The sequence below is a fragment of the Chrysemys picta genome, chromosome 1, assembly GCF_011386835.1.
Source record: "Chrysemys picta bellii isolate R12L10 chromosome 1, ASM1138683v2, whole genome shotgun sequence".
In the NCBI taxonomy this organism is placed as follows: domain Eukaryota; kingdom Metazoa; phylum Chordata; order Testudines; family Emydidae; genus Chrysemys; species Chrysemys picta.
This window is the reverse complement of record NC_088791.1, coordinates 84,797,414-84,815,778: the sequence shown is the minus strand read 5'-3', so window position 1 is coordinate 84,815,778 and position 18,365 is coordinate 84,797,414. Positions and strand designations below refer to the sequence as shown.

The 18,365-nt window shown below is 42.6% G+C and overlaps 1 protein-coding gene across 14 annotated transcripts in view; it reads right to left on the bottom strand.

The window, feature by feature from the left end:
• The window catches only part of CFAP54 (cilia and flagella associated protein 54), a 207,898-nt gene that overhangs the window by 139,028 nt on the left and 50,505 nt on the right, over positions 1 to 18,365 (bottom strand). For 9 of the 14 annotated variants that reach the window (XM_008178758.4, XM_008178756.4, XM_008178755.4 and 6 more), the window contains 4 exons: positions 11,648 to 11,776; positions 7,199 to 7,346; positions 5,346 to 5,423; positions 5,112 to 5,233 (listed from right to left, as the gene is read on the bottom strand). In XM_008178758.4, the coding sequence (XP_008176980.2) occupies positions 5,112 to 5,233; positions 5,346 to 5,423; positions 7,199 to 7,346; positions 11,648 to 11,776 (477 nt within the window). The remainder of the gene's footprint in view (positions 1 to 5,111; positions 5,234 to 5,345; positions 5,424 to 7,198; positions 7,347 to 11,647; positions 11,777 to 18,365) is intronic. The other 5 variants (XM_024099621.3, XM_065560835.1, XM_065560857.1 and 2 more) reach the window with 1 other exon arrangement.

Below are 18,365 nucleotides of genomic sequence, written 5' to 3'. Positions count from 1 at the left end.
CTCAAATGACAAAGTGGTTTAAAATGTACTTAATTCTCAACTGCTACAAATTTAAAACATTTCTCAGTATTGAAATGTTCCTCAGAGTTCAATAAAAACTGTTTTCAAAAGAGAAATAAACCCAAATGAAAATTGAAGAAAATGCTCTAATACAATGAAATTTGAAGATCAAGTAAAAGGCCATTAGCACAGGCATTATCACTTGAGTGACCCATATCACACACAGAGTAACATACTATTAGTGTCTCCTATATTTAGTTTTCCTAACTCTTTTCATTATAAAAGATTCTGTTGAAATCTTTTTGTGAGAAGTTTTAACGCCACTTTTGTTTGCAGCAGACCTTTGAAATTCAGTAGTCAGAAAGCCCGGCGGGGGGGGATTCTTTGTCCCATAGAATTTTACTCAGGTTTGATTATAAATTTTTTGAAAGTTGCCATTCACCTTCTTATTTCTGCCATCAGTAAAATTTTGGCAGCTTGACAAGATAACAACTAAACTTGAATATTCTAATCTAAAGTTTGGACCCGGCTGCCATAGCAGACACTGCACTAGGAATCCTGGAGCACAGAGCCTGTCCAGGAGTGAGGATAGAGACAGCTAGTCTGGTCTGGGCTCCCCTTGGGTGCACCACATGGGAAAGGAGCATCCTCCCAACCTCCCAAGGAGGAGATGACAGAAAGAGTGAGGAAGGACAAATTTTCCATGCAGACCCAGCATATATCTGCAGTGGCCTATCAGACTATCTGGGAGGACCATTCACACCCGACCTCTCGGTGCAGGAGACAGGGCCGGATTAACTTTTTGTGGCCCGGTGCCAAACATATTTGTGGGCCCCCTGGGGAATGAAGGGGCCAGGGGCAAGAGCACAGTGGGCAGGGTGGATTTGATTGAAATGATGAAGAATTCCTAGTCAGGAAGACTCGATTTAATCATGGTTTTCTACATAAAAGTGCATTGTTGTTGGTTGTTATAACCTTAATACATATTCTTCACAACTCAGAGATAGATGTAGGTTTCATTTTTAGAAGGTACCACACTATACATTTTTAAATAGTGATTTATTTTGAAAACTTTTCAGATGAGTTTTACAGCTGTATCAGAAAATGAATGACTGTTTGGTTATTTCATTTACCAAAGGTAATTGAGCAGACGTTTAGGAATGCATTGGGAGGTGAACTATCTCCAATTCCACAGATTAATCATTAATATTTGGAGGATTTTCTTGCCATGCTGTATTAGAAGGAGAACATCACCAGACAGACATTTAAATTGTTTTATTTAACTAAAACAACAATGTTAAGTATTCTGGATTTTTTTCTTCAACAGCAAACATAATATTTTAACAAAAAAGCCTATGTCCCTCGGTTCTCACATTTATCTCCAGACTTCTTCTGTTTGTCCAGATCTACTCTGCCCCCAACAATCTTCTATTCATTGAACTTTTTGAAACTTTGCACTTTTAGACAGAGGTAAGGGATTGACTCTGTGTACACAAATTTGCAGAGGGACAATAGAGTTGACGTCTGTTATTTCTCACCTCTATATATTAATGTATTTATTTTAAAACATTTTTGCTGTTAACAAGCATGTTAGCTCTGGAGACACAAATCCACAGTTTGAGAACTGCAAAACTAAGCATCTCTGATGGTATCTTCTAGACTGAGCACTGAGACCCATTGGGTAGATAGAAAGATTAACCTAAATAATCTATAGAGAAGCCTGTGGAACCCCATAAGATTGGGTCCCTAATCCATGAACTATTAGAACTCATTTACTCATACCCACTTTCTGATGAAGTGGGTATTCACCCACGAAAGCTTATGCCCCAATACGTCTGTTAGTCTATAAGGCGCCACAGGACTCTGTCGCTTTTTAGAGATCTAGACTAACATGGCTACCCCTCTGATACTTGACTACATGAATATATTGTCTCATACTAGAATTTAGAATTAGAATTTATAATCCCTATTCCATGATGAGATATAATGTATCTATCTTTAGATAGGGTTTTTTCCTCAAAAAGCATTTTATCAAAAAAATCCGATTTAAATAAAAAAATCCGATTTAAAAAAAAAAAAAATCATTGATTTGTATCCACCCTGACAGGGGGCATGGTGGGGGGGGGGGAGGGAAGATTGGTCCCCAGCTGGAGTGAGGTAGGGGCCAGGGCAAGAGTACAGCGGGGCATGGTGGGTGGGGGGAGCATTAGTCCCTGCTGACTGGAGCAAGGCAGGGGCTTGGGGCAAAAGCACAGCGGGGAGGGAGCTAGGGTTGGTCCCTGGAGCAAGGAAGGGGCTGGGGGTAAACTGCAAGCGCAGCAGGGCTGGAAAGGGCGTAAACAGGATTCCCCCCACCCCTGCCCACTTAGAGCATGTACCTAACTTCTCCCTGGTTCTAGCCCATTCTCTTCATCTCTCGCTGCACTGAGCAGCCCTGGGAATGTTCTTAATGTTTTCTCTGAATACTGTGTGGATGCCTCAGTTTCCCCTATGCATTTCTTAAGTATCTAGGTGGTGGGATAAGGGTGTGTGATTGTTGCAGAGCCCTGGGCAGGTGTGATGCTGTCTGCACAGATAATGGCTGACAGGGGTGCAGGGTCTGGCCAGGAGTTAGGGTGAAGGAGGGGGCTCAGGGTTGGGGCAGGAGGTTGGGGTATGGAGCGCTTACCTGGGGCAGCTCCTGTTTGGTGCAAGAGGTGCAGGTAGGAATGTGGGTGTGTGTGCAGGAACTCCTGTTTGGTGCTCAGGGTGGGGGTTGCGATGTGGGGGGGGGTGCAGGAGTCAGGGCTGGGTCATGTGTGTGTGTGAGGGGGGTGCAGGAGTCAGGGCAGAGGGCTGGGGGTGTGGGCTGGGGTCATGGGGGTGCTCCCAGCCCCCTGCCCTGAGCGGGTCACAGCAGGGGCCTGAGGGGTTAAGCCCCGATTCCACCCCCTTCCCGAAGGCCCCGCCCCCGCCTCTTCTCCGCCTCCTCCCCGAGCAGCAAGCACACTGTGGCCCCGCTCCTCCCCTTCCCTCGCACCGGCAAACAGCTGTTTGGTGGCGGGGGAAGCGCTGGGAGGGGGAGGGGCAGGAACGCGGCATGCTCCGTGGAAGAGGCGGGGCGGGGGGAGCTGGCTACTGGCGGAGACTGCCCTGCAGCAGGAGCCGGCAGGACCAAGCTTCTGCCCGCTATCCCTGCAGGAGAGAGCGGGGCGCAGAGAAGAGTGGGCTGGGCTGGGCCGGAGGCTGCATGGGCCCAGCGCCATGGCACCAGTGGCACCGTGGTAAACCCCATACTGGCAGGAGGGAGATGAGAGAGAGAGAGAGGGCTCAGTCTCCCTTCCACCTCCCCACCCCCCACCCCCAATCTCAGCACGTGGCCCATATAACAGGGTGGCTTGTCCCATGAGCCAGAGAGCCTGAGGCTAAAACAACCCTAAATAAAGGATGAGCCCAACCTGAGAGCGATCTAGTGTTTCCCCTATAAAGAGCAGCTGAAAGCTACAGTGAAGTGGCAAAGTTCAAGAAGTTGAAAGGATTGAGAAAGGCTCCTGCAGGGAAGACCCTGATACCAGAAAAGTGGAGTAGTAAGAACCAAGAGGCTGAACTCCAGCCAAATAAAGCCTGGGAGTGACTGTGATAGGACCCAGCTCTGGGAAGGAGGGTTGGGAATCTCTACTTAAGAGGAAGCTACAGAGGGTCCTGTGGCACCTTTGAGACTAACAGAAGTACTGGGAGCATAAGCTTTCGTGGGTAAGAACCTCACTTCTTCAGATGCAAGACTTCTGATACTTAAGAGGAGAGAGACTTTGAATAGGATTGGGGCCTGGATGGCCAATATGTACCCAGAGGACTAAATACATTGGACCCCTAGAAAGGTAGTAATTTAATTATCTTTGGACTGAGTGCAGGGAAACAGTGACCTCTGGCCACGAGTGGGTGCTCAGGAAATAGACAGCCCAGCCCAGTTACACCCCGGCAGCCAGCCCACTTCCCCACCCACCCACATGCACCAGCTTTCTCCTTCTGCTAGCTAAGAGGTTGCACAGGCAACCTTAATTCTTACATTCCTAACTCTTGAGTACCTAACTTGCAAATCTAAGTAACATTCTTTTTACCTATCTTTCTGGTGTGTGATAGATACACAGGAAGAGAAAAGAATATATAATAGTGTAGTATCAAATAAAGTCTTTACCAGCGTTTGCTTGGGACGGCCACGTTACTCAAAAATGGTGGAACTACAGGTCCTCATGGCCAAGTTGCTGGTAAATCTTCATATCACCGCACCCCATTTTATGTTCTGCCATATACCACATATTTTACAGAAAAAATAGTTTAAAATATTTCTAGAGTGTTTTAAAAATCTTATTAGGACCACTTTTTGTATTCTTTTATCTGTAAAGCCAGGTGTTTTTGTTACCATGGTCCAACAGTCTGGGACTGAAAGGATGAGAAAAATAACTAACATTTTAGAAACTTCTAAAAATGACAGAAAATATATTTTCTAATATAGTCACAAGTTTTAGAGCCCAATACTCCAGGGCTAGAAACAAGTACTGTATTTCACTGACAGAGAGGATTCTAATGGATAGGAATTGGGGCAAAGGCCATTGCAGTCAATGGAAAGATTCCAAATGACTTTAATGGGCTCTGGATCAGGCATGCAATGCACTCACCCCTATGAGTTGAAAAATACCAAGCCTTACACCTGTCATTGATCCAGGACTGAACATACCTCATCTTGAATCTCCACCCAATTAGTTTTAGAAGAAAATCCTACATTTGGGACAAGAAAGATTTGGGGAGATCTGCAGAGCTGGCTCAGAGCCGCAGGATTTGTGCCTGGAGGGCTTGGCCTCCAGACAATCCATGATATTTAGGGATGAAACAAATGCCCATTTCAAAAACACTTCTTTCCCTTTCCTTCTACTCCTCCCTCTATCCCACCTCATGGAATGCTTCAGGGAAAATTCTGCAACAGGGTTTTAATGTTGACTTCAAGTTCACCAGATCCCTTCCTTTTGGGTGTTTTTGCAGAAAGAAATAATCCAGTCCTCAGTTACATGGAATGTGAAAAACTGATATTTTAAAGGGTACTTCAGAAATTTCACAATAAAAATCATTTATATTACCTCAAGGAGGTGCTTTTGGGAAGAACTGGCTGATCCTTTAGGGAACATCAATACAGCCTTTTGCATCAGGAAGATAGCTTTGGATAACTTATTCTTTTTAATTTTATTCATTATATCTGATTCTGTAAAACAGATATATTGTTAAACAAGTGATATAATAAGAATTCTCAAATATTTACACATTTATAGCAATAATACACTAAGCTTTTTAATCAATACATTAATATGCATTACCTGTGAAGAGATGAAGGCAATTTACATCTTTCCCAGGAGACTTGGTAGACTTGAGATTTTTGCCATCCATTTGAACACCTATATGGAAAGAAAACGCTTCATCATCTTGCTCATTATGATGTCCCTGTTGAAGAGTACTATAAGAGGATTTATAGGTAGTTCTGTGTCTGAATTCCTACTCTGACAATAGCTGCTCCTCTAAATATTCCATCCCCCTATCCCTGCCATCCTTAGGAGCACTTCTAGCTCATGGGGAAAGAAGGATCTTATGTTATCTAGTGTGACAAAGTCAGTCCTGAAAGATATAAGACTGTGGTCAGGGCTGTCCTTAGGATTTATGAGGCCCTATGCAGTATTATTAAACTGGTGCCCTATGCTCAACTGAAGGCGATCCCCAACCAGCACTGCTAACCCCGGTGTGTTGTGGGGGCACAGCCACGACCCCCACCTGCGAACCCCCAGAACCTCCCCATTGTTGACATACACCAAGCTTCATGTGTGACAGTAGCTCAAGGCAGGCTTCGCGCTGTCACATGGGGGCTGCATCTTGCCAGAGCCCACGGCCCTCCTGCATCCCCTAGCCACTCCTGGCTCACCACAAGCATTTTGACAGGAAGTACCAAGAAGTAATAACAACAACAACAACAACACAAGTAAGTGTGTGTGTGTGTGTGTGTGTGTGTGTGTGTGTGTGTATATATATATATGAGAGAGAGAGCCAGTGCATGTGAGAGACAGAGAGAGAGACAGTGTGTGTGTGTGTGTGTGTGTGTGTGTGTGTGTGTGTGTGTGTGTGTGAATGACTGTGTGTTGGGGCTCTGTGTTACAGTGTGTGTTGGGGACAATCTGTATTGGGGAACTGTGACATGAGAGCCAGTCTGTGTGAGTGTGAGTGTGTGGAAAGTGTGAGAGACTTAACTAGAGATACCTGAGGCCAATTAAGGGCTGCTAGTGACCTTTAAAAACTCTTCCGGTGAAAGAGAGGAGCCAGCGTATTACGGTAACAGCCCAGAGAGGGGAAAGGGGAAAATATTTCTGTTTGTGTTGGGAGTTTGGGTTTTTTCCCCGTTTTGCTTAAGAGAACTTCTTGGGCCTAGCCTGCAGCCAACCATGTAAATAAGGAAAAATAAAACCACAGTGAAGAGAAAACCCCTCCAGAGTCAGACTGATTTACTCCAGGCCCCTACACTGTCCAAGGGAGAAACACTGAGGCCGACAAGGTGAAGGAGGTACCCTACCACACTAGGATTTCATGGGAAATCCCGAAGTGCAAGATTTATAGTGTCTTTTAAATATTCAAAAATGGACCAAGCAAAATGGTTCTTTGGGGCCTTCTATACCAGAGTGGGAGAACAGGTTGCTTGCTAACATCGAGTAGATAAGGATAAATTGGTAGCATAGAAATTGAGACTACAAATAGTATAAAATAAATTATTCAAATCCATTTTGAGAGAGAGAGAGAGAGAGAGAGAGAGAGAGAGAGATAAAGTGTATACTACAGATGATCCATCTACAGAGCTTCTTCCTTCTTTTCTTTTAATGAAATTACAGCAATTTGCAATACAATTGAAATCATGTAACTCATTGTCTAGGAGCCAAATCCTGGAGTCCTTGTTAAGGTTTAATTCCCACTGATGTAACTGAGTACAGATTAAAGACTGCAGGATATTGTTTGATAAACAGAGGTTAATCTCAACTTGTTATTTCTGATTGTGTGTGAAATATAAACTGCCCCAAATTTGCTGCATTTTACAAGTATTGATAAACTTTTATGACTTAAATAACATCACAAAAATATACTAACGCACAGATTAATCCAACTGTGAAAGTTACTTAGCTTTATTAAACCTTACCTTGTTTCATGTTAAGAAGTTTCACAGCGACTCTGTGTTGAGCCTGAATAAGCTCCAAGTGTAAATCCATCACAAAATTGTTTCCTGGGGCTGGCTTATCATTACCATATGCTGAAGAAGCATTCAGATTTTGGCCATTTGAATTCTTCTGATTAAAAGGAAGCATTAATTAAGCAAATACTGATTTAAAATAAGCTGTTTTAATATATTTATTTTGAAATTACTAATAAGAAAATTACTAATTCAGTATGTTGAGGAAGTTTCAGCAATTTGCCATAACTATGTAGATCACAAATATTCAGAAATTCATTCTCTCTACAATAGTCAAAAGCATAATCAATAGTAAAGTATAATACACAGACACAGGTAAGAAATATAACAAGGATTTCTGAATCTTACAATCAGAAATCACAAAAATACACTCAAATGAACTATCTACATCAAAAACAATATAGTTCTATCCGTTGTCAACTACCCTACAATAGGTTATGGAAATAATAGATGCTGTTCACATCAGGGAAATGATCGTTTTCAACATGCCTTTTATGTAGGATGTGTGGAGATGATGTGTTTTACAATGTTTATGAGCCAAATCTGCTGGAGGAAAAATATAATCAGAAAAACGTGAATGATAATTTGGAATCATTTAAGAACTTACTAGATGCCCAGAAAGCCACAGTTGAGGAAGAATGCAATGCTGGTTAAAAAAACTGAGCTGGTTTAGAGTAGAAGTGAAGGCAGCTATAAATAAATAAATAAATAAATACAGAAATAAATATAAACAAATGGAGGAAGGGGGAAGTGGATAGTAATGAATACAAATCAGAAGCTAAGAACTGTGGAAAATTGTTAAGGGAAGCAAAGAGACATAAGGAGAAATCTGTGGCCAGCAGAGTTAAGGACAACAGGATTTTTTTAAAATGTATTAGGAATTAAAAGAATCCTAACAATGGCATTGATCCATTACTAGATGGAAATGGTACAATTATCAATAATAATGCAGAAAAGGCAGAGTGTTCAATAAATATTTCTGTTCTGAATTTGGGGAAAACAAATTATATAGTTTCTACATAAGGTGATGATAACACTCTTTTCATTCCACTAGTATCTCTGGAGGATGTTAAGCAGAAGCTTCTAAAGTCAATTTTTTTAAATCAGCAGGTCCAAATAACTTGTATCCACGAGTTTTAAAAGAGCTGGCTGAGGAGCTCGCTGGACCATTAACGTTGATTTTAAATAACTCTTGGAGCACTGGGGAGGTTCCAGAAGAATGGAACAAAGCTAATGTTGTGCCAATTTTAAAAAAAAGGTAAATGGGATGCCCTGGGTAATTATAGGTCTGTCAGCCTGACATAGATCCCAGGCAAGATAATGGAATGGCTGAGACAAGACTTTATTAATTAATTAATCATTAATCAAGAAGAATTCCATGGGTTTATGGAAAACAGATCCTGTCAAACTAGATATCTTTTTTTATGAGATTACAAGTTTGGTTGAGAAAAGTAATAGTATTGACATAATAGACTTCTGTAAGGTGTTTGATTTGGTACTGCACAACATTTTGATTAAAAAACTAAAACGATATAAAATTAACATGGCACACATTAAATGGATTAAAAACTGGTGAACTAATAGGTCTCAAAATGTAATTGTAAACAGTGAATCATCATCGAGCTTGTGTGTTTCCAGTGGAGTCCTGCAGGGATTGGTTCTTAGCCCTATGCTATTTAAAACATTTTATCAATGATCTGGAAGAAAACATAAAATCATCACTGTTAAAGTTTGCAGTTGACACAAAATTTGAGGGGAGTGATAAATAATGAAGAAGACAGGTCCCTGATTCCGAGCAATGTGCATCACTTGGTAAACTGGGCACAAGCAAACAATATGAGTTTTAATATGCCCAAATGTAAATATATATATCTAGGAACAAAGCATGTAGGCCATACTTATACAATGGGGGACTCTACCCTGGGAAGCAGTGTCTCTGAAAAAAATCAGGGGATTGTGGTGGATAATCAGCTGAACATAAGCTCCTAATGTGATAATGTGACTAGATGAGCTAATGCGATCCAGGGATTCATAAACAGGGGAAACTCAAATAGGAGTAGAGAGGTAATTGTACCTCTATGTTTGGCACTGGTAGGACTACATCTGGAATACTGTGTCCAGTTCTGTTGTCCACAATTCAAAAAGGATGTTAATAAATTGGAGAGGGTTCAGAGAAGAGTCACAAGAATGAGTGCAGTGATGGACTCAAGGAGTTCAATTTGTTTAGCTTAACAAAGAGAAGCTTAAGGGGTGACTTGATTACAGTCTGTAAGTATCTACAGGGGAACAAATATTGAATAATGGAGTCTTCAATCTAGTGGAGAAAGATATAACATGATCCAACGGCTGGAAGTTAAAGACACATTAAGACTGGAAATAAGGTGTACATTTTTAACAGTGGATTAACCATTAATTAACCATTGGAACAATCTACCAAGGGTCATGATAGATTCTCCATCACTGACAATTTTTAAATCAAGATGGGATGTTCTTCTAAAAGATCTGCTCTAGGAGTTATTTCGGGGAAGTTCTATGGTCTGTCTTATACAGGAGGTCAGACTAGTCCAGTGCTGGGCAACCTGCAGGCAATGGCCTGTCAGGGTAATCTGCTGGCAGGCCACAAAACAGTTTGTTTACATTGACCATCCGCAGGCATGGGCGTCCGCAGCTCCCAGTAGCCGTGGTTCGCCGTTCCCGGTCAATGGAAGCTGTGGGAAGCAGCAGCCAGCACGTCCCTGCGACCCGCGCTGCTGCCCGCAGCTCCCATTGGCCAGAAATGGCGAACCGCGGCCACTGGGAGCTGCAGGCGGCCGTGCCTGCAGATGGTCAATGTAAACAAACTGTCTCGCGGCTCACCAGCAGATTACTCAGACTGGCCGCAGGTTGCCCACCACTGAACTAGATGATCACAATGGTTCCTTCTGGCCTTGGAATCTATGAATCTGTGAAATGGGTGCCATAATTTCCAAGTGTAAACACAGCCTGGGTTTCTAATTTAATCAAATCCCATTGTATTATCTACAAATCTTGTTATAATTTGTCTTTTTGAATAGAATCATAGAACTGGAAGGGACCTTGAGAGGTCATCTAGTCCAGTTCCCTGCACTCGTGTCAGGACTAAGTATTATCTAGACCATTCCTGACAGGTGTTTGTCTAACCTGCTCTTCAAAATCTTCAATGATGTAGACTCCACAACCTCCCTAGGCAATTTATTCCAGTGTTTAATCACCTTGACAGTTAGGAAGTTTTTCCTAATATCCAACCTAAACCTCCCTTGCTTCAGTATAAGCCCATTGCTTCCCATCCTATCCTCAAAGGTTGGGGGGGGATTTCTCCCTTCTCCCTGCAACAACCTTTTACATACTTGAAAACTGTTATCATGTCTCCTCTCAGTCTTCTCTTTTCCAGACTAAACAAACCCAATTTTTCCAATCTTTCCTCAGAGGTCATGTTTTCTAGACCTTTAATCATTTTTGTCGCTCTTCTTTGGACTCTCTGCAATTTGTCCACATCCTTTCTGAAATGTGGTGCCCAGAACTGGACACGATACTCCAGCTGAGGCCTAATCAGCACAGATTAGTGCGGAAGAATTACTTCTCATGTCTTGCTTACAACACTACTGCTAATACATCCCAGAATGATGTTCGCTTTTTTTGCAATGGCATTACGCTGTTGACTCAAATTTAGCTTGTGGTCCACTATGACCACCAGATCCCTTTCCACAGTACTCTTTCCTAGGCAGTCATTTCCCATTTTGTATGTGTGCAACTGATTGTTCCTTCCTAAATGGAATACTTTGCATTTGTCCTTATTGAATTTCATCCTATTTACTTCAGACCATTTCTCCAGCTCTTCCAGATCATTTTGAATTTTAATCCTATTCTCCAAAGCACTTGCAACCCCTCCCAGCTTGGTAACATCCGCAATATTTATAAGTGTACTCTCTATGCCATTATCTAATTCATTGATGAAGATATTGAACAGAACCAGACCCAGAACTGATCTCTGGGGGACCCCACTCATTATGCCCTTCTAGCATGACTGTGAACCACTGATAACTATTTCTGGGAACTGTTTTCCAACCAGTTTTGCACCTACCTTATAGTAGCTCCATCTAGGTTGCATTTCCCTAGTTTATGAGCAGGTTATGTGAGACAGTATCAAAAGCTTTACTGAAGTCAAGATATACCATGTCTACCGCTTCCCCCCATCCACAAGGCTTGTTACCCTGTCAAAGAAAGCTATCAGGTTGGTTTGACACAATTTGTTTTTGACAAATCCATGCTGTTACTTATTACCTTATTGTCTTCTAGATGTTTGCAAATTGATTGCTAAATTATTTGCTCCATTACCTTTCCGGGTACAGAAGTTAAGCTGATTGGTCTGTAATACTTTACCTTTGTACAATAGGTATCAAGTACTGATTTTCCATCTGGTAAAATGGTCATTAAGCGAGACATGTTCATTCCATTAATTGCTTTTTCAAGATTTTCATAAGCAAAATGTAACTGTTCTGCAGGGCTTTTCTGAAATAAATTTACATACAAATAAACTAAGAGTAGTGCTAACAGCTACATTATATACTATGGCAAGCAAAGTGCAATCATTTTTTGTTGTTGCTATTAAGGTCCAATCATATTCTCCTTAGACAGACAATATTCCCATTGGTTTCACACGCTAATTTTGAAATTTTAAAGTTCAGCCATTTATCAGTTAATGGTAAATATGTATATTCTCATTCACGTATAACTAAAAATGCACACGGACAGATTCTCCCGAAACTTTCTAAAACAACATTCAAATCCGCAAAGGCAAATTTCTCAAAACATGTTTACAACAGAGGTGAAATCTCAACCATAAGTTTAGTATTCCCTAGCAGCAGTTTTACAATATTCTATTAAAAAAAAAGGTTTCAGAAGCAAGCGTTCTAAAGTTAGGATATTGCAGTGTTAAGGATACTCCCTGTGCATATGCATTAAGATATGGGGCCAGATTTATAAATGTATTTAGGCATTTATTTGGATTTGCAAAAGCATCTATGTGCCTAAAGTCATTGATTTCAAGTTAGGCACCTAGGTGCTTTTCAAAATGCCTATTATGTGCCTAAATACCTTTTAAAATCTGGCCTATAGCCCTTAAATTACCTAATGACATATTATATCTCAAATAATACAATATAATACCATATAGCTTGTTGTCCTATAGGGCTTAGTAATGGAACTTGAATGGTCACTTGATATAGAGTTTTTTTAACTTGAAATTTCCTAGATTTCTTTAAAAGAAAAAATGCCATAATCTGGAAGTATTTGCCTGGACAGCACTGCAATGCCCTGAACTGCACAAAGGTGCACTCTGAACAAGGTAAGGGCTTCAGTGAAGTTATGTTTCATTCACACACAACTTACAAAACAGTCGCCTTCAAGGGTCTCACTGAATGAAGCAAGAACCCCATACTGGACATCTTTTATGCTAATTAAATGGATTAAATTTGGTAGATCCCAAAAGAATCAAATTACTAATCCTCTCCAAAATCTTAAAGATGGTCCCATGCACTGCGATCACACCTGTGGAACTGGATAAGGTCACTTCTCCCTTCCCCTTCCTTTCTTCCCCTTTTCTCCCTCCCTGCTACTATGCATAGACCTGGGGGGCAGTGCCACTTTAAAACAAGAACACAGACCACCTGTGTGAGTTTGAGCCAATGAGTGGATGGGGGGCAGGACAGGGAACAGCTACTGGCAGGTTCGAGGAGAGAACAAAAGAAAAGGCAGAGGAGAAGCAGGGGCACTGAGCTGGGGCAGAGACTGAGACAGGATGCAGAATTGGAATCAGGAGCTGCTTGGAGGAGAATGAGCTGCTTGCAAAAAGGGACTCTCACAGATGCACAACCTGGAGCTAACAGGATGGCTGCAATCACACTGCAAGACCCACCAGTTTGAGCTCACAATGCAGGTGCCAGTATCAGGAGCTAACTCTGCCCCCCTAGAAGGGACGGTTGTTGTTTGTGCAGAGACATGTGGCTGGGACCCAGGACTCCTACCTCAATCCAGGGAACCCCTACCTTACAAGTGCATCACGAATAGGATTTGGGAAGTTTAAGAAGGAACCCTTGGGGACAATGTTGGGAAGCCGGCTACATCATGAGGAGGTGCTCCCAAGGGAGGGTAGCTTTAAACAGGGGACCATGAGGGTGCGGGATCAAACCCTGCAGGGACAATCACTAGGCCCAACACCCAACTGGGAACAATCCAGATTCATCAGCAAGTGTCTGATCGTTCCCATCAACTTCAATGGTGTGTGGATGGATGCCCTGCTGGACACAAGTTTCCAGGGGAGTTCTATGGCACTGGCAGCCATAGGACATATCAACTCCTCCCAACAACTGGGTTTGGTTAGTTGCTGGGAATGGACTCAGCATTCCCTATATTGGGTACATGCTTGCCAATGTACAACTAGGCTCTGAGACACTTTGCCAACAGGGGATCACTGTAAGTGAAACTGATAACCACACCCTACCCCCTGTTGTTCTATGCATGAACCTGCTCCATTACTGCTATAATGAACTTCTAAAGGCACTGCAAGGTCATTAACCCTGGATAACCTGCAGGGAAAAGGGTGTGGTAGAACACCAATAGAGAAATACAGAAGTACCAGTGCTTCCCCAACATGCATGGAAAGACTAAGATCTGGGACACTCGCCCTCTGAGAATAGGACCAGATACCAAGACCGTCCTCATGTGCAAGACAAAGACTGACGTAGAGGCAAAGATTATAACACCCCAGTGGAACCCTACCCTGACACCAGTGCAAACCTGATCATGGTGGCCTGTAGCTTGGCCACTGTCAAGAAAGGGGTGCTGTCAGGAGAGTCCTGAACCAAGCCCATCAGCCCATAAGATTGTACCACAATCAGGTCATTGCACAGGTCCTCTGCCTTGACTGGGCAGCTGTGGCAATTCCCAACGAGAGACCAGAGGCTGGGAATGCACCTATTGCCTTGCAGAGTAGCATTAGCGAAGGTTCAGGAGGCCTGGCTCCAGGAGATAGATATGGGCAATGAGGAGATTACCACAGAACAAAGAAAGCATCTGACTTGGAAACATTCTGCCACCTTCTCCAAGCACCTGGCCAACTTTGGGTGTGTGACCCTGTGATGGGCTGTCCACCCTACACAAGGCTTTAAGGGGTTTAGGTGGCTAGGTGGGCCAATTAACTCCATAGGCTGCATCTGGAAGAGGAGCCAGGGAACAAGAATTAATTAGAGATAAAATTCACCTGGATAGAAACACGAGGGGCCTGTATAAAGCCCAGTAGCTGGGACTAGAAGGGAGCTGCAGAGAGAAAGAGGCTGCAGTCACTCTCAGGGTGAGAGAAGGAAAGATAGGAAGTAGCCTGGGTATACAGCAGTAAGGTTCAATCTTGTTGTAGGGTCTCTGGACTGGAACCCAGTGTAGAGGGCGGGCCTGGGTTCCCCTACCAGCCACTGGGCAATGGTGTCATTAAGGGGCAGTGAGAGGAAAGACTGCCTGGAACAGCGGGTCCCAAGAAACTTTGATACCCTGGAAGGGATGGACTACACTGACTAGAAGTAGTCAAGTCTGAAGACAGTGAGACTGACAGAATGAACAACTGCACGCGGGACGTCGGCCTGGCAGAGCTAATGCCCAGACATGGCCAGAAGGAGGCGCTCCACAGTGAGTAGAGCACCCTGTGACAGACTCATATCCAGCATCTGATTGCCACCAACCACTCCCTGATCCAAGAGAGGTTCCAGATGGCCCCACTTGCCTTATATCAACCAATAAAAGAGATGCTCAATGAAACGAAAGAAACAGGTATTATCAGAGAAAGCTACAGTCCATGGACTGCCCCCATTGTCCTGGTAAAGAAAAAAAAGAGAGTGAAACTCCGCTTCTCTGTGGACTAATGGAAACTCAACCAAGTTATGTATAAGGACCATTCCCCTACACAGAGGAAGCATTGACTTCCCTTAAATACGCCTCCCTATTCTCCATCATTGAGCTAGCTTGTGGGTATTGGCGGGTACCAATGACATCAGAGGACCAGGGAAAAAATGGCCTTCATTACCCCCATAGGACTCTATGAATTCAGGCACAGGCCATTTAGCCTCTGCAACACTCCAGGAACATTCCAGCAGCTGGTGGAGCATTGCCCGGGTAGTGAGAAAAAAATGGTTATTTACCTGCTGTTGTGCACATATGTATTCCGCTGCTGATGGTGTTTGTGTACCTAGGGCACTCAAGGCAGAGACTTTTGCCAGCAGTAACACTAAGTGACACATGCACCCCATCTCTCCTCATGGTCTCAGGTAAGGGCAGAAAAGGGGTGTGGCTGCCACCTCCCTCTCTTTTCCTTTGCACCACTGTATGTCATGTCCAAGGTAGCGGGAAAGATGAAAGGACTGTGGAATGTATAGGTGCACTACGCATCTCGAAGAACAACAGTTAAAAAATAAGTAATTATTTTTTCTCCTTTAAGTCATTGTGCACCTATACGTTCCACTACAGGTGATTCATCAGCCCCTTAGAGGTAGAGGGCCTTCAGATCATCTGAACAGAAATTGTAATGCCGATTTGCCAAAATTGGCATCTTTACAAGAGGTTTGAGTGATTGCATAATGAGCTCAAAAATATGTACAGATGACCATGTTGCTGCCTTGCAGATATCAGCTATGGGAACATTGCTCAGAAAGGCTGATGAAGTTGACTGAGCCCTGGTGGAGTGAACCATTATGCTCAGTGGAGGAGAAACTTGAGCAAGATTGTAGTAGAGCTTAATGCAATCAGAAATCCAATGTGAGATTCACTGAGTTGATACTACATAGAGCCTGGGAGAAGTCCTGAAGGATGTAGTGCAGTCAGGTAGCATGCCAAATCTCCATGAACATCGAAGGTATGAAGTATTTCTTCAGCTTTAGAAGAATGGGATTTCAGAAAAAAATCACTGGCAAATTAATAATTTGATTCATTTGGAAATCTGGCACTACCTTAGGCATAAACTTAAGGGGTAGCTTAAGGGAAATCTTGTCTTTGTCAAAAACTATGAAAGGAGGATCACCTAAGAGAGCATGAAGTTCTGAAACCCCCATAGCAGAATTGATTGCCACCTGAAAAGCTGTTTTCATAAACAATAGTGAGGTTGTAGCTATAGGCTTGAAGGGGGGTGGTTTCTATGAGTTTGATGAGGATTACACTGAGATCCCATACAGGTACAGGATCAGTCACAGGATGGTAATTGTTGAGTAGACCTTTCAAGAGTTGGGAAATGAGAGGGTAAGAGAAAATGGAAAACCCATTTACTTGCAGCTGTAACACAGAAATGGAAGCCAGGTGACCTCTCAAAAAGCTAACTGAAAGGTCTGGTGATTTCAGGTGCCAACATACAGTTTAGCATATACATAACTTCCATGTGATAGGGTGATAAATGTTGAGATCGTGTCCAAATTGAAAAACTCTTCCACTTTGCTACATACATGGCTCTAGTGTATTCTTTTCTGCTGATCATCAAGATGGTCTGAACCACTTGGGTGCACAATTTCTCCTGAGAATTCAACCAGAGATCATCCATGCATAAAATGGAGAGATTGGAGGTTAGGATGTAGAGACTTGCCTTGGTTCTGGGACAGAACATCTTCAACTAATGGTAAAATTATTGGCAACTGGACAGAAAGCTGATGTAGGGCCAGGAACCAATATTGTCTTAGCCACACCCATACAATAAAAATCAATGTTCTTCTGTTTCTTTTCAGCTTCCTGAGTACCCTCAGAATGAGAGGAACTGGAGGGAATGCATGTAGGAGATGACTGGATCATGGAAGAAGAAAGGCATCCATGATGGAACTCAGACTGTGGCCTGCCTTGAGCAAAATCTCGTGCACTTGTTGTTCAGATTGGTCGCAAACCAGTCTATTGCTGGGTTCCCTGAGTGGTTGTTCTGAAGGAGAATGGTCCTTCCTGATTGACCACTCATGTTGATGTACAAAAACCCTGCTGATGGAATCTGCAACTGTGTTTCTCACACCTGGAAGGTGAAAAGCCTTCAGAGAAACATAATGAATGAACAAATTCCACATGAGGGTTGCCTCCTGGCACTGTTGAGGTGATCTTGCACCTCTCTGCTTGTTAAGATAAAACATGGCGGAGGTGTTGACTTTAAGAATTTGTATCACATAGTTCTCGATGGTAGACATAAACACCTTGCTGGCCTGAAGAACAGCTCAGACCTCTAGCACATTCATATGGAGCGAAACTTCCTGGCATGATCAAAGAGTTTGTTTCTGGAGTTGACCAAAATGGGCTCCCCAGACTTTGGTATATGCATCTGTTACACTGGTCTACAATTTTTGAGAAGTCAGCTGCTTCAGAGATAAAATGTGCTATTTATTATGTATTTTGATGTGCTGAATTCAAATATGACAATTAAAACAACTGATTGGCTACTGTTTCTAAGATATTTAAGTTTTTACATTTTATGTCTATGTATATTGTGTAGATAGTAGAGTTTTAATCATAAATTGTAAACCTAGGTCTTTTCATGTGTTTATGGTTGCTGTACATGATAATATTTCACTTGTCCTGTTTATGTAACACTTTAAAAATCAGCAAAAGGGTTATATAAATAAAATTTATTATGAAACAAAAGGCAAAAAACTATTATGTACATAGTTTAGTCCTATTCAGTGTCTACTCGGCGCTTCTTGGCTTGTCTCTTGTATTCATTAAATGGAGCATCTCTTGTCACTGTCCAGCAATAGTCTGCAAGCATTGATGGGCTCCATTTGCCCTGATAACGTTTCTCCATTGTTGCAATGTCCTGGTGAAATCGCTTGCCGTGCTCGTCACTCACTGCTCCGCAGTTCGGTGGAAAAAAATCTAGATGAGAGTGCAAAAAATGTATTTTTAGTGACATGTTGCAACCAAGGCTTTTGTATGCCTTGAGGAGGTTTTCCACCAACAAGCTGTAGTTGTCTGCCTTGTTGTTTCCGAGAAAATGTATTGCCACTCACTGGAAGGCTTTCCATGCCATCTTTTCCTTGCAACGCAGTGCATGGTCAAATGCATCATCTCGAAGAAGTTCACGAATCTGAGGACCAAC